Genomic DNA, 27,117 nt, shown 5'->3' with positions numbered 1-27,117 from the left:
TACGAATGAAACAAAATGTACAATAATTAAAGTATTTATTTTAAAAAAGTAAACAATATTTTGTCTTTATTTTCATACAGCTCTTGATGTTTTCAGTGTTCCAAAAACAATTTAACAAATACCGTTATTTCTGAATTCGTAACCTAGAAAGAAAGAAAATAAATAAATAAATGAAATGTAAGTATTTGACACTTACAGTGTATCCACTCCACATTTGAAAAATGAAAAATAAATTTGTATTTCCAGTTCTGTGTGAGTTTTACTTTTGAAGGTCTGCTGCATTGAAGAAGTGTTTTTTTAAAAAAAATTCAAGCTCACCACAATATTTTGTATAAGAATTTCTTTGTGTTATAATCATAGCTATCTACCGTCATTTTTTCTTTATTTTTAAAATTTAGGAAAGAACTTAAAAATAATGAAGAACAACAATAATTTAGAAAATGATCCAGATAGCATCTGGTAACTGTTGTTAGATTAACTAGAAACTCTTTATAGAACCTTTCTTGTATTTATTACGCCATATTGTCCCCCCTTAAATTTTTGCAGTGTATGAGAGGCATTGGGAGCAACTATTAGTACATTTAATAATGATATACAGATTCGTTCTAAATTTTTGTGTATATAGAGTAAAAGGAACACAAATTTTATTCATCAAGAAAGGAAGGAATACACATTTATAAGATAGATGTATTACGGAAACGTAAAGAACTTCGAGTTGATCGAAATTTTTATAATTTCGAAGATCAAACTTCAACATTATTCTAATGGATGGTAATGTCACCTTGGAAAAACCAAGGAATAGAAATAAGTTATTATTGGTATGGTTATATACTTGAAGAAGGACACCAGAAAACCCAACAATTATATAACAAAAACATTCTGTTTTGTGCCTAGAGATAGAGATAGAGAGAAAGAAAGAAATAACAACAGCATCGCACCTAGGATGATATCTAATTATATATATTCCTCTCTCTCTCTATATATATATAAGCTCTATATTCCTCTCTATATATAAGCTTTAATCTTAAATGATGCGAAGGATTGCCGCAAAAATAAAAGTTTGTCATTTATTCCTATTCTGTGCCTATTCAAGACATTCTAGATTATTGGTTTTTTCCCTCTGTATAATAGTTCTCTAATTGATATTTCTTCTCGTCTTGGACTACTGAAAGTTATTATATGAGTAATGTGCAACTAATAGACAAACCTAGGATTCTCAAAATGTTAATGAAAAGTATCTTTATTAATATGTAGCCTATATTTGCATAAAACTTGTATCTGAGTAACTGAGGGCAAGCAGGACAGGACTCGAGATCTCTAAGTTGGCATCTTGGATACGTTAAGAAAATGAAATGAAAAAGGAACTTAGTCAAATATTTATGCTATCCCCTATAAATTTAGTTGTATTGAACGTAATAGGATAAAAATGAAGTAATGGGTTAAAAGACTTATTATGAACCAATAATGGTCTTTGAAAACCAAAATCATTAAGATTTTTTTTTAATATAGAAAATCAATAAAGATCTTTGAATCATAAATTTTCCTAAAGTTTTGTAAAAATACTTCAGATTTTCAAGTTTATTGTGCACTTATTTATAAACTTATTTTTTACTAATTGCATAGGTAAGTTATTTTAACCCTATCGATTATTTTCTGGTATGTATTTTTTTCTATTTTGTTTGAATAAGGCTTTCCGAGATAAAAAAAAATCGTTGAAAATCAATTTTTACTTACAGATATTGGAAAAACCCTTGAAATAACTTAAATACAAATTACATATAGTATATCTTCTTCTTCTGAAAGTCTTAAAAACATTTCCACACATAATTGAGAAGGTTTTTGTTAATGATAAAATAAATAAAGCACGCAGAAAACAAATAAATCAATGATTTATGAAAGAGACACGTGGGAAGGAGCAGTTAAAATTTCAAGTAAAAAGTCGCCAACAAAATAAAAATTTAAACGAATACAGTAGTGAAACTTTCTAATGAATAAGGTAACCTTAATTTTTTTCGGAAATTTGCCGTTAGTTTTCAGCATAATCCTAAGCCGTCAAATGCTTATATCGTTATATGTTTAATGAGGTCTCCATTTTAATCTATTAAGGTAAATGTAAAGACTCGACTATGGGCAGCAGATGGCAACATGTATCCCATATGCTTCTAATGTATTTTGAAGGAAATGTTAATATTCACATTAATTGAATGAACTACAAGAGATGAATATTGAAATGCAAATTGAAATTCAACAGTGAAATGTAAATAAAGATTCAACAGTGCACTTTTTGATTATTTTGTTATTCACTGTACAGAGCACTTAGGTTTCATATCACTGTTTGCAAGCATGCTCCAATAATTAAATCTCAGCAATAGAAAGAACAAAATATCACAAAAGTGTACAGATTATTCTCTAATTGTTGATTCAATTTGTTTTGGATAAAATTTGAATATTCATCTGAATTTGTTTATTGTAAATATTATTGCTCCCTTTAAATTGCATTGGAAAGATAAGGGAAATGTGCTGCATTCCAGTGGTGATTAGCGCTCTTTTAAACTCACCTTAATGATGAAGTTTATTCATTCTGCACCTTTAATCAATATGCAGGGTTATCACCTTATTCATTACTGTTAAAACTAAATCAACACTGAACTAACGCCATAATGTCCTAAACGGTTAAGGTTTTAAACAACTGCAATAGTTCATAATTATGTACACTTCTTACGAAGAACTTATGCAAACTCAAATTTCTTTACGTAAGACAAATACCGGTATTATGTAATGATATAGATGCGAAGTCATATATTGTAACGGTACACATTACCTGATACTGTGTAATCATAATAGCTTACTTACGTGGCGGACATTTGTGTGTACATTCCAGGAGACATTTGTTAGAGAACACTTTTGTTATTCCATTCTGGTCCACTCCACAAACCGGTTTAAACTCGAAAGTACAAATACATGGGCACTGAGCAGTTTGGCCCAACACAAATGGGCTAGAAAGAACGATCAAGCCTGAAAAAGAAAATTTGATAGCTTTGGTAATTTGCTTGTGTTTTTGCGAACATAGGAAAGAAAAGTGACTGTGATTTTGCCTGAAATAACAAAGATACTTTTCTTGAACATCTTTCCTACTTCGTGAAAACGATAATGATTTATTCATTTATGCTCACCAAATGTATTGCGAATCACAATTTTTATCTATAATAATAATAATAATAATAATAATAATAATAATAATAATAATAATAATAATAATAATAATAATAATAATAATAATAATAATAATAATAAATCCTGATTTCCTCTTAATTTTTGAATACAAGCACTGAGTTTTCTCTAAACTATTCAGTTAAGAGTTGAACACTTAATTTGTAGCCTGGGAATAGGGATATAAAACATGACAACGTTACCGAGAGTAGGATCTTAGGATTAAATTTTGAATAGCCCCATTTACAAACATTTGGTATATTGAAAGTTTTAATAGGCGGTTAATTGTTTACATATGGTAGCTCGCGCACAAACAACATACACATTTGTAAAATATTTATTTAAAAAAAACATACTTAACGTTTAGGAAAGTTTTTTTTTTTTTTTTTTTTTTGTAAATAGAGTTAAACGTTTCAGTAATTAAACCCTTAATAGAGAGGATTATCATTGAAAGAAAAATAATAATCCAGTTCCTATATGCAGGCAATATGCATTTCAAAGTCAGTTTGTTCGCTAGATTTTGTTGAACACCACTGGATCTAAAATACAGATGAGTTCCATTAAAAAAAAGAAAAATAAAGCACGTTCATCGCTGACGAATATGGCGTACGACTGGATACTATTGTATCTTGCCCCAAGTCAATTCAATAAGCATTGTTATTTACCAAATTTTCTCAGACCTGATTTTATATTACTCTCCCATTTCTATTGTTATTTACGTACGTACTACGAGTATATACAATATGTAAGAAATTATACTGTTAACTAACAGAAAGTATCTATTGTTGCTTGTCTGTTTCAAGCGGTGGTTTCTTTACATACACATACTATTTGTGCTGATATGCAGGACTAAAGTTTCGAGAAGTGCATTGAATTTCAGAACTGGTGTAACCATGAGTCTCGCAAGCTGTGTATGGATGAGTATGAACAATTGACTCTTATCCTCTAAAGAATTTCTGGCGATGTGTATGGTTTTCAGGTTAAAATTTAGTACAAAAAAGGTGTGATCAAATTGATAACAAAAAGATAAAGTTACATTAACACATTTCCACAATATGTACTCGTTACAAAAATTTACTGCGAAAGTGCATGAGAATAGGGATAGACCGTGTGGCCTAGATGTTGAAGTTGAAAATGAAGTCCGTAAGGATGATAAAGGGTTTAGTATTTTTCGAGATGAGTTTGATAGAACTATTAATCTCATATTTCTTGCAGCAAAAATTTTGTGTCGAGTACTGAACAGAAGGTTGTACGGGAGAACACATGAAAAAGTTGAGAAATAACAGTTTAGGAGAGGTAAGGGTACAATAGATGCAATTGGATTATTAACCCTTAAGGGATCCCATGGCACAATTTGTACCATACGAGTGTTTCATGGTACATTGCGTTATAACTCTTCTATTTGAGCTTTTTCGTCCGGTTTCTTTTTGTTTTTCAAGTCCAGAGGCATTGTAGAAGACCTTACGTATGGTTTCACACCTTGCTGCGTCCAGACATAGGAGGTGATAACGTTATAATTTTAAAATATATATTTTCTCTTATTAATCCTATGTTCATTATTTTTTGGCGGGCTTATTTTTGCACGTAGAAGATGGAAATTTTGCACAAACATTCAGTCCACCGAGTAGTATTTACCAGATTTTATTTTCAGATTTCTGCTTTAAAACAGGGGAGGATCCAGAGGGGCAAAGAGTTGAAAAAGGGTTATTTGACCAAAAATCCCTTTCTTCGAGATTTTCCCGCCTTAGATACATGATCTAGACACTTGAGTCATACCGTCTGAAAGGCAGTTCTATTCTGAAGGGAATGATGGGCGAAACATGACCCTAGGATAATTAGGGATGTCTCAGGTAATTTTTATCAAAATATACTTCTGTATAGGGGAATATTGGACATTTTCGATATTTTTTTGGCGGGCTTATTTTTGCACGTAGAAGATTGAAATTGTGCACACACATTCAGTCCACCGAGTAGTATTTACCAGATTTTTTCAGATTTCTGCGTTAAAACAGGGGGGTTCAGAGGGGCAAAAGTTGAAAAAAGGGATATTTAGACCAAAAATCCCTTTCTTTGGGATTTTCCCGCCTTAGATACATGATAGAGACACGTAAGTCATACCATCTGAAAGGCAGTTCTATTCTGAAGAGAATGATGGGCGAAACATGTCTCTAGGGTAATTGGGGATGTCTCAGGAAATTTCTTACCTGGGATCATGGTCTTTTGTAGTAATTTGGGGCATTGTGGGGATTCTTCATAAAATTTCTCCCGCCCTTAGTATTCAAGATAGAAACTTGAAATTTGGCACACACATTCAGTCTACTAAGTACTATTTATCAGATTTTTTGAGATCTCTACGTTCACACAGGCCCGCTCCAGAGAGGCCCAAAGTGTGAAAAAATTTCCCTCCGAAATTTTCCCTTTGACATAAATTTTCCCTCGTCTGGTATATGATATGGGCATGCAAGTTGTACCGTTTGAAAGCCAGCTTTATTCTGAAGAGAATGAGGTATGAACCATGATCCTAGGATAAATAGTGACGATGCAGTAGCTGCTTGAGTGAAAGTCTATAAAATACCCCAAAACCCCGGATCCCTTAAGGGTTAAGGGTGATGGGTGAAAGGTTTATAGCAAAAGGGAAAGAGGAATATGTTGTATTTATTGATCAAGAAAAGTCTCTGAACGGCGTGAATTGGGAATTGTTGGGAGTTTTACGTAAAGAAAGTTGGATTGGAATACGTGTAGAAAGATCGAAGACTCATAAGAAACTTATATATGAATCAACAAGTAAATGTTAGAATAGAGGAGGAAATCACAGAGGAGAGTGCAATTGGAAGGGGACTTCGACGGGAATGCAGTCTCTCGAACATTATTTAATATTTATCTAGAAGAGAGAGTGAAAAAGAGCCTACATAATCAAGATGGCATTTCGGTATGAGGTAGAATGAATAGATGTGTACGGTTTCCAGATGATACGACACTTATGGGTGAATCTGAAAAGAAAATCAGTAACATGTTAGAAAACTTGAGGAAGGTCTGTGAAGAATATGGGATGAAAATAAATGTTAGAAAGACAAAGGCCATGGTGATTTTAACTAAGTGGTCGGTTCAAATATAGAAATAGGATTGGAGAAAATAGAACAATAGTGATGCTATAAAATGTGAACGTGAAATAAAAGCAAGGATAGGAATGGCGAAAGACGCCTTTAGGAGGAAGAAAAGTCTGTTTTGAGGGACCTTGAAAAAAAGAGTTGAGAAAGAGACTCATAATATGCATCATGTGGAGTATCGTACTACATGGGTCAAGAACATGGTGAAAACCGACTAGAAGCTTTCGAAATGTGGGCGTAGAGAAGAACGGAGAGACTTAGTTGAGACGAGCGGAAAATGAATGAGATAGTGTTAGAAGAACAAGTTTAGATATTAATAAAAAGATAAACTGATTGGGACATGTATTATGAGCGGTTTGGCAGAGAGTATGGTAGCAGGAAAGAGAGGAAGGATGAGAAGGAGACTACAATTGATGGACGATATCAAGAAAGAAAAATCGTACAGGAAGACGAAGATGTTAGCAGAAGGTAGTGCAGCACGGAAGCTTCTCAGTTGTGGCAACTGACTGCCAATAAGGCCAGAATACCTATTATGATGATGATGATTGTTAAGATTTTTAATGTTTTAAATGTATTGTTTTATATAATTTTTATTTTATTTTGCTGTTTTCCTGCAAAAATCTTGGTGGGTAGACTATTGTCATTTTTACTTTTTGTGAGGTTATTAATATGTTGGTTTTTGGAATAATGGTGCGTAATGTAGTAAATAGGAAGGGTAAAATTTTATATTAAGAATCATAAATTTTAACCCATTAAAGGGAATGCCGTTGATATTGAAAATTAAAATTCGATTAAGATACACTAAACGTTACGGCCTCTAGGCGAGTTTATGTCAGGACGAACGGATGAACAGACGGACAGATGTCGAAAAATAATTTTCTCGGTATCTATGTGTTATGAAACTTGTAAATCCGTTGAAATCTCGAATTAGACTTGTTTCACGATCACCATACTTTCTTCCCTCTTTAGTTTATGGGGCCCCTGAGATGAATAGTGATTCTTCCGATAGCCTTAAAGTTTAAGTTCAGCCAGTCTCCATCAACATTGGAAGGTGGTGGAAGTGTAAAATAAAATGTCTCAAATGGCCAAGATTAGTGTCGAGTCCATAGTTTTCGGGGTCGCTAAGCTGCTGGTGACAATCCTGGTGACATTTAGGCTCTAGTTTGGGCAAGAATGGCCATGTCAGCTCCATTGAGAATTTACAGGGGTAACGCAAAAGGATATACTCGTATTATGGATGTGGGTGTATATATATAGAATGTATAGTCTAGTGTAACCCAGGAGCAATTTCAACCAAATTTGGTAGACATATCATTTACAATCTGGAAGAAATAGATGGGGCACGATGGCGCAGTAATAGAGCTCTTACCTCTAAGGCGTGTGGTACCCTGGCCGGCCAAGCAAGCCTATGGTGGACAACATCGTGTCTGTGAGTTTTCTTGGGGTGCTACCGTTTTTTCTCAGAACCTAATCCCTCCAATCCTTCCATCATCATTTACTTGCATTAATCATTCATCTCTCTTAGCCTAAAGGGCCTAGGCCTAATCATGGGACATTAAACTGAGTTCAGGTTCAGTCCGACCCGTCGAATTCGGAGGAGAGAGGAGAACGGGTGAAAAAAATATGTCAAAAATGACTGAGATTAAAGTCAAATTTATAGTTTCGGGCTTTGGAAATGCGGGGATGACCCATTTAAACCACCTCAAGTTTCTTTCTTTTTTGAAATTTTAATCAATCAATTTGATTAAAGAGTGTATTCTGCGTGGGTAGCATGTTTGAAAATTTATGTCAAAAGTAGAGTGTCTTATGTATTTTTTATCTGTGTAGCTACTAATAATGGCAGTATAATACACGAACACTAGACATATAGGCTAGTTCTACACACGATCAGAACGTTAGAAGGGCACTAAACAAGATAAGGAATGACGCGCAAGCGACTTGTACAAAAAAGCCGGCGCCCGTGAGTTAGTGTGTTCCTGGCAGGGGCGGATCCAGGGGGTGGGCGATTGGGGCGATTTCCCCCCCCCAGAAGAGGAATCTTTCTTATTTTATATATATAAATAAAACCCATTCCAAAGTTTGGAACCCTTAAAAGTAGCAGTATGACAACCCACCGCCCAGAAGTCGGTCCTGGATCCGCCCCTGGTTCCTGCATGAAACTGTGCATTGTATCTGTAGATTATTGTATAGGCGTGAGTTTTTTCTGAAGGTTCCCTGAACACTTAATAATATTTTTTAAAAATGATGTACCTTTTTAATCCCTCTGTATATTCTAAACTGCACGTATTGATTCTGCAGGAAAAAATAATGGTGTAGTAAATTTAATGTAATTTAATTTTGTACTTGAACTTATTCTTCTTTTTTCTTTTCTTTTTCTTTTTTGCTAAACCCCATACTTTTTAGATATTTAAGAAACACTTGAAAAATCTACCTTTATACCTTACCTCCATCGCCAGCCGAACCCCACTCTCGATAACTTTTAGTATGTCGTTTAGGGCATCCCCCCCTATAACTATGCCAAATCTCAAAACCACGATTAATATTTTCTAATCAGCATTTCTTTACCTTCGTTGACAGGATACTTGTACCCTCACGAAAAATTGAAATACAATTTTAGAGGAAGAAGGGAAGTCCTCTTGCTGACGCTCACTTCGCTCTAAAACCATGTGGTTTCTTATATATATATTCGGTTATTATTAGATAAATTCTGTACGTAGAGGATTTAATGGGGGTAACTGTAAAGACAATGAAGCCTAATTTTATATTAAATCGAGATTTTCAATAATGTTAACACATAATATTTCTTTCCAGCTCATTTACGTATTTACCAATTTTTCTTTGGTAGTCAGTGAGACTGAGTAGTGGTTTTGGGTAGCAAAATTAGGACTGAGGAGGTATTGCGCTTAATTAGAAGAAAAAACTTATACCAAAAATTTGCAAATCGGTATTAACTCAACGTTACTCAATCTTGTAGAATTTACAGTATGACAACTGATCAATTTACAATATCTGATTGAGGTCGCAATGTATTCAGATTTCAGAACAATTGCATTATTTTATTATCGTCATAATTAATAGTACTAAGCTTTTAATTTCATCCCTTATCACTGACCAATTTGAGCTGCAAGCAACAGATTAAAAAGTGTTATCGTGGAGCAGACATACATATAGACACAAACATCGTATAGACACAAACACACATATATATAAGTATTTTTACTCTTAATTTAAAATTATGGAAGCTCTCTTCAACTAGAATATGTTGTGGGTTTGTGTGTAAATGCGAACCGAGTTCTTTAAGAAGAACTAGATGTTGGTTACATCTTTAGTTGATTTTATTTATTTATTTATATTTATGGATATTACCATTATCTACAGCTTTAAGCTGACATGTACGAGGGGTGACGTCCGTCGGCGATCACACAGTCCGGGGAGGGAGGAAGGAAGAAGAAGTGGGGAGGGAGGGAAGATATGTTAGATACCATCCTGGTATGAATGAGAAAACCCCAGGTGAAAACTTTACTCAGGATTACTGGCCTAAAAAAGTTGTTACATTTTTTTTAGACCGATTATCCTCACCAGGAAATGAACCATGAACCGTTCTCACGGTTACCTCTTTCAAAGTTACACTTTCAAATTTTTTTGTAGCGTAAAAATCGTTCTCTGTTGATTGTTAGCAGATTTTTATGATAAATACTAAACTGCACTCCTTTCCTCAACGGGTTTGTTAAGCCCAAGTCCGAAATTTGATGGCCAATAACTTGGAATGAAACATCTCTACTCCATCAAATTTGAAATGTTAGTAGGCATTGACAGATTTAACATGCGTATGAAATATTGTAGTGTACTGGACTTGGGTTCTTAAGTTATTGATCATCAAATTTATATTTTGAACTCAAATAAGTCCAAATCCCAACTTTTGATGATAAATAATTCAAGAATAAAAAAAAAGAAATGAACCCCATAATATTTCACATACGTACTAAGTTTATAAGAGTCTACCACCATTCCGAATTTGGTCAAAATTAAATGAGTTTAATATGTTGTATTTTAGTTAGAATCCTTGATTTCAAGCCAAATTTTAGTCGGCAGTAACTTGAGAACCAAATGTGTGCACTTCATAATATGCCAAAGCTAAGCATGGATTCTAAGCTTCTCGAGATCCATCATCATACGAACGTTCCACCAATTTACTAAGAGTCCTGCACTTGTAGAAAGATTGAATGAATTTCATTCATAACAAGCGATAAATACGTCATATCCTTCCACAAAGTTCAAACTCAATGTTGATGACCAATATCTCATAAACCAAAATTCTGCACACTATAATAAGTATTTCACATGTATACTAATATCGACAAAGTCTACCGCCACGCCAATGACAGTCAACATCTGATGGGTTCTGTCGATTATTGTTTTTTTAAAAGGCAAATCAATAGAAAGACGATAATTGATTTTTTTTTAAAAAAAAGAAAAGTAATAATAAATCAGCTACTTACCTACAACGAAGAGAAGAGTGAATTTCATGTTTCCTATTTGAGTGTTCAACAGAACCAGCTGAAATCTCGGACAAACCTTTTTATGCGTATTCCTCGACTGAGTAACTTTTTTTCCTTGTCTTTTGTGTAAGAAGGTATTGGTTGTTCTTGAGTTGTTTTACCTTCAGTTTATTTGAATAACTCTGGAGATGATGCAATGGAGGAACACAAACATAAATATCAACTTTCTAAGAGTACTTTTGTGTATACACTCCCAATATCCTTTGACTCACTGGACTTCTTTTTTCTTAGCTTAGCTTTTGTTTCTGAAATTGCGTTGAAAAACAAAAAGATTTACGTTTACACATTTAACATACAAATTTCTGAGGCTGACAAACAAATGCTTTTAAACTACTCGTTCTTGGTGAGTGAATCATTAGGCGTGTTAACATTTATTGTTTTCTTTTTAAAAGAAAATACAGAGCAAGGATTTTCCTAATACAAAATTAAATACCTTCTTTAAGTTCTCTCAACTTCCTTTAATATATATATATATATATATATATATATATATATATATATATATATATATATATATATATATATATATATATATATATATATATATATTTATGTGTGTGTGTGTGTGTGTTTAAGAGCAGTTTCACGCAACAAGTTTGTTATGTTTCAGAGTTAACAGACCATAAAACATTTTCCACAAAATAATCTGTACAATAATTTCGCTTCCGCATAGAAAAAAGGTAAGTATGCCGAAATAATAATAACAACACAAAGTTGTTGGCCTTCCTTGAGAACGGAGTGTTCATGAAAATGACGACACGTAACTCAAAGATTGGCTTAAATAAATTGAAGAAGACGTTTCCTGGGGATTACATTACAGTATATCAGAAATGACTTGTAGTTCAGCTGATTTTGTTTCCAAAGCCTATTTTTTTAAAGGTTATTCACTTTGTTCAAATTATTCTGAATGCATTTGTTTACGTTTTACTTAACTGACACGATGAACAATTAGACAATACTTATTTATTTTTATTGTTTAAGCTATTAGTGTTAATATTGTTAGAGTGGATTAATTTCCTTTTGTTAAATTCCAAATTACAAGATATTCTCTCTCCTATTTGCAAAGGGCTTAGATAACAAAGGGACATCATGTGGGGAGGGCAGGGAGCGATTAACCCCAACTGAGTTTGAGAAAACGTATTTTTAAATAAAGTATACTATCACAGTGGTTTCCGATCAGTCTGTCGCGACACACTGGTATGTCGTGCAGTTCCATAAGGTTTGTCGCAAAGCTTTAGAATTTAAAGATCATGAAACATATAATAATTAGCTAAAATCAATTGAACCACTGATTGGAAAAAGGGAATAAGTACAATTTTTTGCGATTTTAACCTGAGATAGCAGATGTGTTCCTTTAAGATAGTTGCATCGTTGAGTAGAAAATTGAAATGTTTGGGCAACTCTATGTGACCAATGTAGAAGGCAAAATCTCTTGCTGATTAGAAAAAGGGAATAACTACGTTTCTTATTTCCTTCTTACAGTCACTACAGGACACGACCACAACTGTGAGACTGTGTGTAAGTAGACAACCACCAGAGCCCTCTGCTTTCGTTACGATACTTCGCCTTCTTTTTGCATTGCACAATCTATGGATAACTTTTTGCTCCAATCAGTTACAGATTTACATGTTTTCAGTGATACAAGTGGTGGTCAAAACTGCAATCATTCAATGACATGAATGCTTTTCAGCCTGACCGTATCATAACGGTTCCCACTATACACCAATATTTGCCTGTCAGAGGTCACAGTTTTTACCATGTGACCGAAATTTTGCTGTAATCAAACCAGAACTCAAACGACACAATCGCATTTATTTACCAGCACAGTATAACCACATGATTACGAATGCAACAAATACTGATCCTCCATTTCAGGTTTACGAAGTTGTCAATGAAGAAATCTTAGATTTTAAACATTGGTGGTAACCGCTTTAGAAATCTTCAGGTAGCATTGTGGACAAAACAGTGAAATTCCAAGTAAGTAAATAGAGACACTGTTTACAAAGCAGAATCTCCAGGTTATGTCCAAGCTCATAAGTTTATCAATGGGCTAAGAACTGATATTTTTCGATTACTCAAAAGTAATGTCACAAACGTTGCACTGCCTACGTCAAAGGAATACGATTGGCAAGTCTCGATCAATCAGAAAAAGATCAACGATTCTTCACAAATCATCAAATACATACCTGACCAATACAAACAGTTTTATAGGATGATTTGTTCATGGAAAACCACTGATCAAGAAACTGTAGAAGAAGAAGATGCAGACGGATAGGACCCTATGTAAACCCATTCTACTGTGACAACGTATTTTGCTACGTATTTTGTTCAGTAGTCTATTGTATTACTTTTCTTGCTGTACGAATAACATGTGCTGTACAGAAAAACGAACGGTGACAATAAAAGTGTTAGAAGCCTAATATGCGTGATAGTTCGAATACATATATCCAAGATTAACATACAACATTGCATTCAACATGTACATTTTCATAGCTTTCTATCAAACTGCACATTACATACCCTACACACAATTACAATTGCACCCAACTTTAATTGATTGGAAAAAGGGAATATTTTTTCCATTTTTAAGCTTTTCTAACCAATTCCAGGGCTGCAATACAAGATTCTTCTTGTTGTCTTAGTGTTTGTTAGTTGTTTTGCTACAAGTAATCAATTATACACTTTTTGCAACAAATACAAACAACGCCTCTAGAAGGTTTTTTAGCGTTATTGAAAACTTAGGTCTGATGCACTTATTCCCTTTTTCCAATCAGTGATTCAATTTTCATAGAGTCTGTACTAATTATCGCCAGCGGCAGCAGTAATGCTCAGTACTACATAGAATCCCTACTTCAATGTGAAGTCCATTGGAAAAGGTTGAGAACCACGTTACCAATATTTGCTAATAAAATGAGAATCTTTCTAGTTCTGGCGGGAGCTTCAGATAGAGATCTTAAAGATGAAATTTATCCGAATGACCAAAAATGGAATTGATTCCCTTATACACTGAACACGCCACATACCAGTTATTGTATACGGGAAGTGTGCTCGTGATATTCCAAATACAAGGAATGGAAAATTACTTTACATCTTATAATACACTTTCCACACTATCCGGTTTCTTCCATACGATTTTCACCCAATTAAAACCAATAAGCCGTACAGTTCTACAGTGTATATTTCATAGTCAATTTTTTTCCCTATGTCTCCCTAAAGTTAACGTCTGTTCTCATTTTTCGTCTTTTCCCCCAAAACTAAGTAAGCACCATTTGAAAGTTCTTAAAAAATCACGAGGATACATCTATTGCATAATGGTTTGTAGTAACACCTTGAGTTAGTTTCTTTCAGTCTTTATTTGATACTTTACAGGGCAATGCTATTTGGCAATAATTACATTAATTCTTCTGACTAAAGGTGTAAAGGTGAATGAGTATAGCAATTGAAAGTTTACATACGATGCTGGAATATTTTGTGGTAGTGGATCAAAAGAAACGATGCCATCGATGTTCCTGACATTTGTTTTACTGGGAATTCCAGGTTCGGTTATCTTCTTCAGGAGGTAAAGTAACTGAAACTTGTCAGTTTTTTAAATATTTATCCATCTATATGAGCCAATGATAGTGGGAATGGAGTGAGGGGCAATATTAGGATTTGACCAATATCTAGTTTCTTCACCATGGATTAGAAACACATCTGCCCAAATATCCCATTCGTAAGTTGTAGTGTAATGGTTAGAGCGTTGGACTCACCTCCACGTGGTCCTTAGTTCGATTCCCAACTTTCCAATTTTCGGAGCCCACCCAGTGTCGTGAGTTAAATTGAGGAGTCACGTTAATAAAAGACGATGACCACTAGGTCTAGAAAGCTCTTGATACGCCTGATATGCAGCACGCTGACCACATATTAGTTGCTATATTGATCATAGTTCAGCATTGTTCATTGATTCAGCATAGTTCATTGATCACTAACAGATGACGTTGAGAGGCTGAGGCCTACAAAGGGCTGTCAAGCCAAATGGACTCCGAAGGTTAAAGAGATGAATGATTCATGTAAGTGAATGATTATGTGCAACTGCTGTAATAAGATTATATAAGGAATTCGCAGAACCACACAAAATGATGTTGTTCACTATAATTTCACATAACACCAGAAGCGTTCCATTACTTAGGCATTTTGTCTCTGGCAATAATTCTTAATTACGATGAGTTTTTTTTTTCAATCAAAGCCTTCGTAACTCATTCGCTTTTTAATCAGATGCATTCGCTCTTTCTGTTGTCTTATTTGGTAACTATGTAAAATCCAGTGTATTACGAATTCGCTCTTAAAATACTCTTAAATAAAAAGCAGATAAATTTAGTTGAATATCTTTTATATTCAAAACAACTACATAAATGATGGCTACATATAATAGCAAAGATAAATATGCACTGCATGCTAATATCAAATAAGACTAAGTGCCATACATTTTGAAGTCGATATCTCTGTTTGTATTTCTAGGAACAAATATAGTACATTAAATTTTAAAATTTAATAAATCTATGTTGTATTATTTTTGAGTTAGTCCATTATTTTCAACAGAAACCCGGATTCTTGAGTGTGAAAGCTGCAAATAAAAATAATATTGATAAATTATTAGTACACTGTTAAATTTAGGTTCAGGGATGCCTTAAGAAATTTTCCAAGGGCGGGGGGAGGGGGGAGGGACGAACAAATATATTCACACTTTGGTGCGCACATGAAAACAATACTTCATGTAAATTAACAATTATTTACGTACATTGCATAAATTTACCACGTACAGCAAAGATGCTATAGTATTCAATATGTATATTATATTAAATGCTATAATCTGCGAATAAGCATATCTTATATTTTTTATTTATATTTTGAAAATCTAGGGGAGAGCAATTGCCTGCGGGCGGCCATGATTCAATTTTTAAGTATTCTTCTAGTTTTAAATAGGATCTACAATATTCATAGAAAGATTAATAATTTTGAAAACAATACATGTATGATTATTAAATAAAAACACTGTTCTTAGAATAAATCTTCTTTTTAAAATTTTAGTAAATTGTATGATTTACTTTCTTTCTCTTTGAAAATCATCCAAAATTTAAAATGCTTTTATTACTTTGTAAGCACTATTCTATTTATCTATGTGAACTATATATATATATATATATATATATAAATGTTTTTATCACTTAATAGTGCATTAAGTTTTTTATTAGCATAAAACAAAATGGACAATTGAAATAATATTTTTAGTGCAAATATTTGGTACACGGAAGGTGAGAGAATAGTTAAAGCATCCAAAAGTAAAAATAACCTAAGGCCAAGGTTGTGTGAACTGGAAAATAAACTTTCCCACAACAAGCTATAACATAACATCTAGCTAACCTCGATATGTGCATCTGTAATCTAATCTATTGTTTGCAAAAAAAAGTTAAAAACAAAATATCTGGTGATGTTCTGGTGGACAAATACACAAATTTTTCAAAACTAAACAAATAAACAAAAATAACCAACACTTTATATTCGTATACATAACAATAATATTTATCAAAAAACTACTATTTAACTTGGTCTAAAATTCAAAAACATAGTGCCAACTAGTTGTAACAAACAAGGACATTTACAAGTATAAAAAAATAAATTTTATAAACCAAAAATCATTCTTTTGGAATCATTCATTCAAAATCCACCATTTTGGATTCACTTCGTTCCGTTCAGAGCTTCAACATGAAGTCTCTGAGTAGCTGTCGTTAAAACATTAAGTATAAACTCAAAAATAAAGTATAACTAATGTATGGTATCGTATAACAAGTCAAAATTATCTATTAGCAATTTACATGCTTTTGTAGTTATTGTATACTTCTTTCTTTTAGTACCGTAATATATTTGTGCATTTGACCTAGGGGCAATATAATGGGAAATGGTAATATGGTGATACCTATAACTCTAAGCAAAAAAGTTCATAGAACATTGGTCCTAGTCTCAACGGTTTGAGAGCTACACGTTGTGAACTATTTTCGACTTTATGTTGCATATTGATCACTCTGTATTTACTCTGCAGAGGTGAGACATAGCGAATTTGAAAGGTGATGGAATGGCTTTTCGAACGGTATGCAACATGTAGCATTGAGGGAAATTTCGGAAAGTTAAGGTTAGAATAACTACAGGGTCGCAAATGGTTCACAACCTATAGCTCTCAACCATTGAGACTAGGACCCATGTTCTATAAACTTTTTTGCTTAGAATCACTCATACTAACATTTTCCGAAGTATTGCCCCTTCCTTCTAGGACAACACACACACACACACACACACACACACACACACACACACACACACACACACACACACACACACACACATATATATATATATATATATATATATATATATATATATATATATATATATATTGAACAGAAAACGCTGAAATTTCATACCAAGCAAATACCATCAGGGGATATATTGATTGACATATCGTGTGGTACCATCAGCTTAAGAAAGTTGGCAAGCCAGCATAAAGTTTTATTTTTTTATATAGCACTACGTCAGGTCCTTATCTGCTTCCAATCTACATATAAAACGAAAACTTTTAATAGCACACTTGTCATCATATGACTTATTTAGAATAAGGAAAAACGAAAGTTACAAGGAATTGAAGATTTGACTTTTTCAAAGGACTTTATTTCAAAAAAGTGTTGAGATAAGTACCATATTCAATTACGTAAATGGTTTCCAATAGACATCAACAACGTAAGGCCGTTTGTAGCAATTTGATATGTCAAACTATTAGAGATATAAAAAACGATAACATTTGATACATTGCTTAAAATGAAGTATACTAATCGTGGTCACTCTTTTTTAAAAAAAAGATGATTTATTTTGCTTCTGTAACATTACAACAATACTTTTTAGCAGGCATAATTAGAACAATTTCTCGGAAGTATATAATTCTATGCAGTGTTACAAACTTTAACAATTTTTACCACCTCTCTAGAACGGTTTAAGATAGCAAATTGGTGCAAAGGGCAGTCTGATCTTCATATTTATTGTAAACCATTTACACAATTAAATGAGGTACTTATCTAAGCAGTTTTTGAAATAAAGGCTTTCGAAAAAAAGTAAAATTTTCAATCTTTTGTAATTATGTTCATATTCATTCAAAATCCGTCATATCATGATTATAGTATTAGACACTAGAGTACTTGGAAAGTGCATTGCCTGATCGGTCTTATTTGTGTTATTACTGCTGTAGAGGACATCGAAATTTGGATGTTTCTAATACTTAGCGTCCTTAGTTTGCAACACTGAATAACAAACCTAATATTGTAAGTTTCCATTTAACATGTAGACATGAAATGTGTGCTATTTGAAAAAAAATATATGTTAGGTTAGGTTGGCAACACCGTGAGCTTGTGGTATCACAATGTATGAGAAACAATGTTACCCTGCCGATATTTGCATGGTGTGGAATCTGTTTTTTTTTTCATTATTTAAAAATTACAAGGGCGTATTAGGGTAAATGGTCTACCCTGTACATATACATCGAAATTTCATAAACAAGTTTAAACTGTTAGTTTATGTAACTTTTTTTAAAAAAATGAATTTAAACTTGAACAATTATGAAATTTGAATTACACGTATTTCTTCTCAACAGCCGAATTTATATTTTTAGAACAATAAAGAGTTAAAATTGAGATTAATACTCTGACAATTTTCCAACTTTACTTACTTGGTGGACAAATAGAAGTGCAATTCATTACACAGAAATTTATGAACTGTTTGACTTGTCCAGCTTCATTTACACCACACACAGGGATTTCCTGAACTGGACAGTTGCAATGACAACGCCTAGCCTCAATAACCTGGCTGCCAAAAGCTAGCAATCCTGTTATGTGATAAAGTTATAACAATTTTATCTTAGAAAGTTTATAGATTTATTTCTAGATATTATAGCGGTTCTCTAAGAATACTGAATTTAAATTTAGTCAAACAAAAATTTATATTTGACCATTTTTACGTAAATTTAGGTTTTAGGTCTGGTAAGGTTTATAAAATTTTACTTATCATCATAAGATGTGATCAGTGACTCTGATTACGATTAAGTTCCTATAACAAAATAAAATAAAATAAAATAAAATAAATAAAATAAAATAAAAAATCAGTAGATGGCATCACAGAAGGTTAGCAACATTGGAAAGTTCTTACAAGGCAGAGGGCATATTAAGTCAGTAATAAAGTGCTCACCTTTGATGCAAGGAGTTCAGGGTTTTATCTCAGACCACGTATGTTCGTAGTGGACAACACCATGCCCATGATTTTCTTTTCGATTTTCTCTTGTATCTTCCCTCTTTCTCATTCCACCAATTCTTGTAGAGTTATTCATGTTCATTATTTTCCCGTCTCGTTTGGCGTACAAGGAAAGTTTGTGGAATGCAAAACTCTAGATTTCATTTCATTTTTCTTGTGAAGTGAGAGTTTAGCCCACAAACGTTGAAAATTCCATCTCAAAGCGGCAGTGAAAAAGAGGAAATTATTAGACTTAATACATAATATTAGACTTAAATACACGAAATTTTGTATTTGAAAGGTGTTTGTTAACATACAAAGTGTGTTCCAAAAGTCATGAAATATTCTTTTTTTGTCGCGCCTCGACAGGTCGTAGCACGTTCCGATGTGTTGAGTTAGGTGGACAGAACCCTCAGCTGTGCAGCGCACCGAGGTTAGTCTGCTCCGAGGATTGGTGGCATCCGATCACTGATTTAGTGCACCTTTGTTTTGAGACCATGTAATGGTAGATACTTTTGAATAACGTTGGGTGATTAAGTTCTTCAAAAAATTCGACAAAATAGCTGCAGAAACTCATGAACTGCTTAAGAAAATCTACAGGGAGTCTTCTCTTTGGGATGTGCAAGTTCTGAGGTGGATGAAGAAGTTTAAGAAGGGTCAGGAAGGGCTCGGCGATGATCCCCGCTTTGAACGGCCATCAACATGCTAAACTGATGAAAATGTGACTCGTGTGCGTGAATTGTTGAATGCTGGCCGTCGAATGAGTGTTCGTCTGGTAGCGACATTCTGGACAATCTGAAAACCCTTGTACATCGCATTATTACGGAAGAATAGAAAATGCGAAAGATGTGCTCTAAACTGGTCACCAAATTGTTGACAGACAAACAAAAGGCCAAACAAATGTTGATAGCAAGTGAACTTAAGGGACGTGTGGAAATTGAACCGCATCATTTGAACAACGTTCTTACCTGTGATGAAACGTAGGTACTTTAATACGACTCAGAGACGAAGCGCCAGAGTGCCGAATAGCACACCACGGCGTCCCCAGAACAGAAGAAGGCGAGGATGAGCAAATCCAAATTGAAGACAATGTGATTGTCTTTTCCGATGCTAAGGGTGTGGTTCACATAGACTTTGTACCTCAAGGATAGACCATACCGCTACCTACTATGTGGATATTTTGGAAAGACTGCGGAAAAGGGTAATCCAACACGAAAGGACATCGCCGCTACCTGGCAGCTGAATCACGACAATGCGCTCAGCCACCCGTCTGTGCGGGTTGCATTTTTGCCGATCCCAAACGTTTCAGCATTCTTGCCAATTTGATGTCGAGAACAGAACCCAAACAACCCCTGCGGGGCTTGTAACCCGTTCCTACTACTACAACTACTAGTACATTAGCTGTGGATCTATATAGTACAAGGGCAACGTACTACTACTACATTTGCTGTGGATCTATATAGTACAAGGGCAAACTTATTTTAATTAAAGAAGTTTAATGAAAATTTTTAAAAAATGATCGTTAAATCACTTTTTGAATATTATTTTTAATCTTATTTTAACGAAAGAAGTGTTATAAAAAATTTTAAAAGTAGTAAAAAAAACTGTCCGTAGGCAGGATTTGAACCCCACGCCAAAAAATTTTCTTTACTAGCATGTTGCGCTAGCCCACTTTTTTTTTTTTTTTTGCCCACTCGGCTACCAGAGCCGACACAATTTCCCGTTTACTTTGTGCTATATGTAGATCATGTCTTGTGATATCGTATATGTATCGACCAATCAGATCAGAGGATTTCTGAAACGTTTGGGATCCGCAAATATGCGTGCGGATTCGTGAATTTCTGACGAAGCATAACGTGGCAACGCTACAGCAGCCACCCTCAAGTCCCAATCTCGCTCGGGCCAATTTCTTTCTGTTCTCCAAGATCAAGAAATTTTTGACAGCATTCCGTTCTGACACCATTGAGGCTATTCAAGCAGCTGTGACAGCAACTTTAAAGGATGTTTACGTCGAGGTCTTCCAGGGGGCGTACAGGGCATGAGAGAGTCGGTGGAAACAGTGTGTAGATGCTTATGGACTGCACTTTGAAGAATATTACAGATCTTGTTGACAATTGTTTAAATATCTTTCATGAACTTCTGTAATATGTATCTGTAATTCCCTTGCATAATTTAATACGATAAACACAAAGAGACGCAATGAGAAAAAGGGACAAAAAGTACTGTCTGCGATAACCAGCAGATCATTTAATCATGTAAAGAAGCAAATTTGGTAAAGTATATTTTTATAAGTCCCTTCTCAATTGACAGATTTAATTGAAATCTAGAATGTAAGATTTATTCAACAAAACATTTTAAATAATAGCAAACTTAACATTGAGGACACCCATTGATACTAAAATGAGTGATATCAAATTGTCATTATCTTCTATATAGTTAGCCATAGGCTTCTTTCATAATATTTCAAATGTGGCCAATGTTTTGAAGTACGTTGAATTTTGTGTCTTTATAACATTGTATTTTAAGTTGTATTTCGAAAAACTAAGTAAAGCCAACTTCAAAATGTGCATTCTTTGTCTTTACAAATTGGTGAATTGAATTCCGAAATTAATGAATCTTGCGAGGTAAATAAACCTAGGAACGAGTAGCAGTCTTAACACTTAAAATGATCCATTCCATTCCTAGAATAGACAATCTCTCCAGGTCGCTACTATGATAAGATAAAGTACTGAAGATTAATTTTATGTAGTAATCTAAGGTTGAAAAGTTAACAAATGATTTCCCTTAAAATATAAAATATATAGATTGATTTAAAATATAAAATGTGTTTTTGCGCAAGGCAGCTAATTATCAGTATATACATGCAATATTTACTTATCTTTCTACAGAATCAAGTATGACTTTTGGGGAATTTCCCACTAACGCTTACAAACTCAAGAATTATCACCATATTTTCATTTTTGGAAAATATATTAAGTTTGAGAGTACCGATTCACATTGCACGTAAAATAAATATCTTCTATGTTCGGAAATTTCGACTTGCAACAACCCAAAGGTCGCTTACGTATGGATTCCTACTAAATTAAACGAACTTTCACTTCCCATAGATATATTTACTCCTAAAATATTTTTTCTGACCAAACATTACAGTTGTAAATATTATATGTATTCTTGTATTATTATATTCTTGTAAATATTTTTGTCAATAATCTATTATTATATCACTTTACTTTTCACCTATTAATGCTGTATTATGTTTTAATGTAAAATGATCATTGTACATCTGAAATTATATAAATAAATTTTTTGAAAATACTCGTAGATTCCAAGATGGAAATATTACTATTACCATACACATTTTTAAAGTTATTAATAACTTAAAAAAATAATTTTCCCTTCCAACAAGATGATGCCTCATTTCTTAAATTAAAATTAAATTAATTTTAATTGAAATTAATTAAAAATACTAATTTGTGGAATGAATCTAGGAAGTTCTGATCTAAAATAAATAGTGTAATTATTTTTAAAAATGTGTTAATAGATTATGATATATAGGCAAAAAAAAAAAAAAAAAAAAAAAACTTGCAGATATTTTGTTTATAGACAGATCATCTTGCAGAAAAATAACCCTATAATGAAAAAGGCATGTATGAGATGTGTTTTTTTTAATATGCAGTACTATTCCCTCATTATAAGAATTAGTAAAATGATAACTAATTAATTCTCGATATTTTCAACTTTATAAATGGACCATGTTTCATTCTGTTACCATAAATTATGTACGACCCATCTTCCTTGATTGTTTTGATAGCACATATAACATGCTATCCCATCGTGCATTGATGCTTATATGAATCATTATTTGTTTAAACAACATCAGTCATTATTTAATGTTATTTGAATTCTAAATAATAGCTCTATCCATACAGTCTTCAAAAGCAGAAAACATGAAAATATGTAAAATATTGATTGATGTTGTTTTAACAAATACCAATTCATATGCATTTTATGATGTAATTCTACTACCAATATTCTCATATTAAATTATATAAATTAAATTAAATCACGTAAGTCTGATTTTTTAAACAAAAATAATGGAGAAATAAAAAGAAAATTTAACTGTACAAAAACATTAAGCTTTTATCAAGTTTCATGATACATGATACATGTAGCGCAGTTTGTTTAGATATCTTGAGAGAAATATTCATTTAAGAGTACCTCTCGATAGTAAACAATAAAATTATGTTTAAGAATTGAGGCCATATATAACATTATTATAATATATTGTAGAGTACTGTGAAATGTTTATTTTACAGAACTAATAATATATTTATTTTCTACACTGTTGCTTTGGTAAGCAGATTTTATTAAGATACGCTTTGGTAAGAAACAATTTATTACGATACTTGATTTCATTTATTTTTTATACTGACGATTTATTAAACATATATTAGATAATGAAGCAATTTCTGAAACTATTCATTTGGAAGTAACAGAACGTATTAGTGGCTTAAAACTGGAGATGTTAGCATATATTTTTTAAATATCGTATATTTTCAACACCGTCATTATATATATAAACTTTAAATTCATTAAGTTATAATTTATTAAGAAAATAAAACTTACGTTTAGTTACAATAAACAGTGAATATTTCAATTCTACCTCAGCAGTTTTGATGATTTCACTCCTCACAGTTTTGTATTTTTAAACTGATATTATCAGTATTATAAAACACTTCGTAATTATATTTCTTTTTCGTTTCGAATGGAAAATTAATTTATATTAACTGTGAGCTAATCTCATATGTCAGTAACTACGGAAACTATACCTTCAAAATTACCATATACAGAGAAAAACAATAATGGGAACAATGATTACCTTACCTACTAGTAGCCATAAGAGTTTCATATTGGAAGACCTGATTTATGTACAGATATAAATATTGTGTAGAGGAAAAAAATATGGGTTATAAGTGCTTAATTTGGAACTGCTTCAACTGCCTAAACTGTAAAAGATTTGTTTCACGACTGTTTTCAATTTTTCTATTTGCAACGTTATCTACTTCGAGAGATTAATGTAAGAAAGTTTGAACGATATACTCGTAACTACTCTGACACATAGTGGCATTTTCATTGCATGTTGATTTTTTTAGAAATTGCTATTCTTAACTATGTTTTCATGAAAAGTGTCTTGTTCTCCAATCGGGAAAGACTTTCTGCATCATAAAAAGACTATAACATATTATAAGATATCAGCGTACAGGGGAAATTCTTGATTTGTTTGTCATGTTATTTTGGTAAGATCTTATACAATTATAAGATTGTTGAAATACACTGCAATTGAGTTTATATTTATTTTGAACAAAATATAAGATATCACATTTCATTGTATGTCATCTAGTTAACCTTTACGCAGTTCATTCGACATACATAGCACATAGAAGAAAAGTGCAGTACAAGTTGTGTGAAAGGTAGATTCAAAAACAACTGAGAATGGAGCACGAGAACAAGCGCGTACCGTACGCTTTGACGTTACTGCTGCCTTACCACCAGGAAAGTGACCCATTTCTTGATCAAATCATCAACGGAAACGAAACTTGGGTATCCTACGTGACCTTGTATTACAGTTCCGACCTCTCACTTACCGACTTTTACCTGTTTCATAACCTGATTTGTAATTGGCAAGGTTTCGACAGTGCAGCTAAGTTGTTCTGGTTCCTGTTCTTAGCGGCAGAATTCTTTGGCACAGGCATGCAAAGGTTGGTCTCGCGTTACACAAATGAGAGACGAGTACCATTGTGGCATAAGTCAAGATCATCAAGCCAAGTTGGTGACTACAGGAGTGAACACACTGTGTTTTTCTGGCATGCAAATTAAAATTTGTCTCGTTCGGCTATCTTACAAGACGATTCAATGTCAGTTGAAACCATCTAGTAATGGCGTGAAGGTATCCGCAGCGGCAATAAATAACAATATCGACAACGTATAGCAGACCTTAGAGAAGAGCTTGGACATGTAACAAAACACTGTTGATGGTGACAGCAAACAGCGTGACACTGAGAACGCTGCTTGTGTGACACCTATTTGCTGCAGAAATCGCTTTAAGAGGCTGCATACTACACGCATCTTAAAATAACGTTCATCCAGGAAATTCTTAATAAATTTCACTGTTACCACGAATAACCAGTCAAAATTTTTAAAATTCCATAACATCACGTGGTATCATAAGCGTTTCTAAATAAAAAATACAACAACAAAAGAAAATGCTTCTTAATTTTGGCTTTCGAGGTTAGCAAGTTCGTCTGTAGTAGATCAGAAGGAACGAAAGCTTCACTGAAACTACCTTAACAGAGAGTTTAGCTCTAATAACAAAAGAGACGCTTTGTCACCACGCGCTCATAATACTTTCAGACGCACCTCGTAAGAGCAATGGGTCTGTAGCTCGTTGCTGTTGTTGTGGCCATCTCAGGGTTCAAAATGGGAAGGGTAAGAAACTCACACTACCGAGATTGGAACATCTCCTTCAACCTGATAAGAATAAACAACTTCAATAATGTACCTAGTAATAGCGTGAGACGTAACGTAACATATCTTGAAGTATAGAACAATCCATGTTGCAGTGTGTGGCGACTCACGTAAGGCAGGGTCAAATTCTAGAGCAGTTGAAGGGAACGACATAATCCTCTAAGTTGACACAATGGAAATTCAAACAGCTCCTCTTGGTACGAGTTCGAAAGAGATTTAACTCGACCGAACAATTTGCGTAGTGTGAGATAGAATCAAAGCGTCAGCCCAATATATTAGCTATCTCTGTAATGTTAGTCTTCAGGATCCGTTTGTTCCAGAATCCATTTGCAGCAGAGAAGCACACTAGTACACTAACAGTGAATATTTTGGTGCGAACTTGATGCGAAAGAGTAGCATCTGATTTCGACCAATGAAGACGTCCCGTAATATTTCCAACTTTGAAGTTCGAAGATTTAGTAAGGTATCTAGCACGGGCGTAAAGTATCTTAGAATGTAAATTTGTAGAAAACTATCAGTACTTGGATGCCGATTAAAGCCTGCTGTCGGGGTAGTATAACTTCACGGATTTTCGGAAACCAGCTTGGAACTTACCATTTTGTAACGTTATCTCTGCATTATGGAGAGGAACCATTGGCAGCGTCGATAATAATCTGCTCAAATAGATCTACAACTCACATGCAGGAGAATCACCACGAAGATGAAACTATGCTGACCAATCTGTAAGTTTCAAGTTAAAGTATGGAAGAGGACATGAATTAGTAATAGACGGGCCTTCAGTGGTCACAGGAAAATTGTCACTGCCACAGAGATCTGAATGCACTATTCGTGTGAAGGAAGCCAGAGGAAACAACTAACTAACTAACTAACTCTATGGCCTATGGAACCCGGAGGTTCAGTGCCACGTTCACAAAAGCTCCCCACTGACTTCTATCCTTAGCTAATTGGATCCAGTTTCTACAGAGGAAACAACACACACAGAAAGATCAATGCATGAGTAGGTACTGGATCTACTAGAAAAGTGAGTTGGACTACAGTTATTCAGGACAAGCAATCCATTATCATCAACGATTTCCGTTACCTGACGGACACGATCGTCAGTGTTGATGGAGACTCATAGGCAGTTATATATATTGAAATTTCCGACAATCAACACAAGTGGCTCAAGTTGATGGCAAAAGCTCAATCACACCGACCTTCGAAAAGACTTTAGGACAAGGTATATACAACGAACAGATTATGATCGGGCGAGGGAAGCAAGCTTGTACCGCTCCTGCGAGCAACCAGGAGTTTATTTTAATACAGTAAGAATAAAAGTCACAGAGTACAGCAATAGCTACGACTATCAGTGTACTTATATCTGTACATTATGTAACGAGATAAAACAAATGAATGTGTAGGCTGAAAATGAA

General features: G+C 33.7%; 1 protein-coding gene and 1 long non-coding RNA gene across 2 annotated transcripts; both read right to left on the bottom strand.

Moving 5' to 3' along the window:
* Nucleotides 1-18: 18 nt before the first annotated feature.
* LOC145688333 (vasotab-TY1-like) lies at nucleotides 19-11,179 on the bottom strand. The gene is made up of 3 exons (XM_081762441.1): nucleotides 10,817-11,179; nucleotides 2,854-3,015; nucleotides 19-143 (listed from the first exon to the last, which is right to left on the bottom strand). Exons 1-3 carry the CDS (start codon nucleotides 10,842-10,844, stop codon nucleotides 112-114), a joined length of 222 nt encoding a protein of 73 aa, XP_081618567.1. The 5' UTR covers nucleotides 10,845-11,179; the 3' UTR covers nucleotides 19-111.
* A 4,168-nt stretch (nucleotides 11,180-15,347) lies between these two features.
* On the bottom strand, nucleotides 15,348-24,163 carry LOC145666537 (uncharacterized). Its single transcript, XR_014127776.1, has 3 exons — nucleotides 24,065-24,163; nucleotides 18,624-18,779; nucleotides 15,348-15,479 (listed from the first exon to the last, which is right to left on the bottom strand). It is a non-coding gene; the product is annotated as an uncharacterized LOC145666537 (long non-coding RNA).
* Between the last annotated feature and the right edge of the window lie 2,954 nt (nucleotides 24,164-27,117).

This window comes from Thermobia domestica, chromosome 1 (genome assembly GCF_964235325.1).
Source record: "Thermobia domestica chromosome 1, izTheDome1.hap1.1, whole genome shotgun sequence".
Taxonomy (NCBI): Eukaryota; Metazoa; Arthropoda; class Insecta; order Zygentoma; family Lepismatidae; genus Thermobia; species Thermobia domestica.
Note: the sequence above shows the minus strand (reverse complement) of the source record. Positions and strands in the feature narration are given on the sequence as shown.

Excerpts from the sequence above, each read along its gene's own strand:
- LOC145688333 (XM_081762441.1), bottom strand. The coding sequence starts at position 10,844 with ATGAAATTCACTCTTCTCTTCGTTGTAG. Across the intron at positions 3,016-10,816 it reads CACTCTTCTCTTCGTTGTAG|GCTTGATCGTTCTTTCTAGC; the intron begins GTAAGTAGCTGA and ends TTTCTTTTTCAG. Across the intron at positions 144-2,853 it reads TACACACAAATGTCCGCCAC|GTTACGAATTCAGAAATAAC; the intron begins GTAAGTAAGCTA and ends CTTTCTTTCTAG.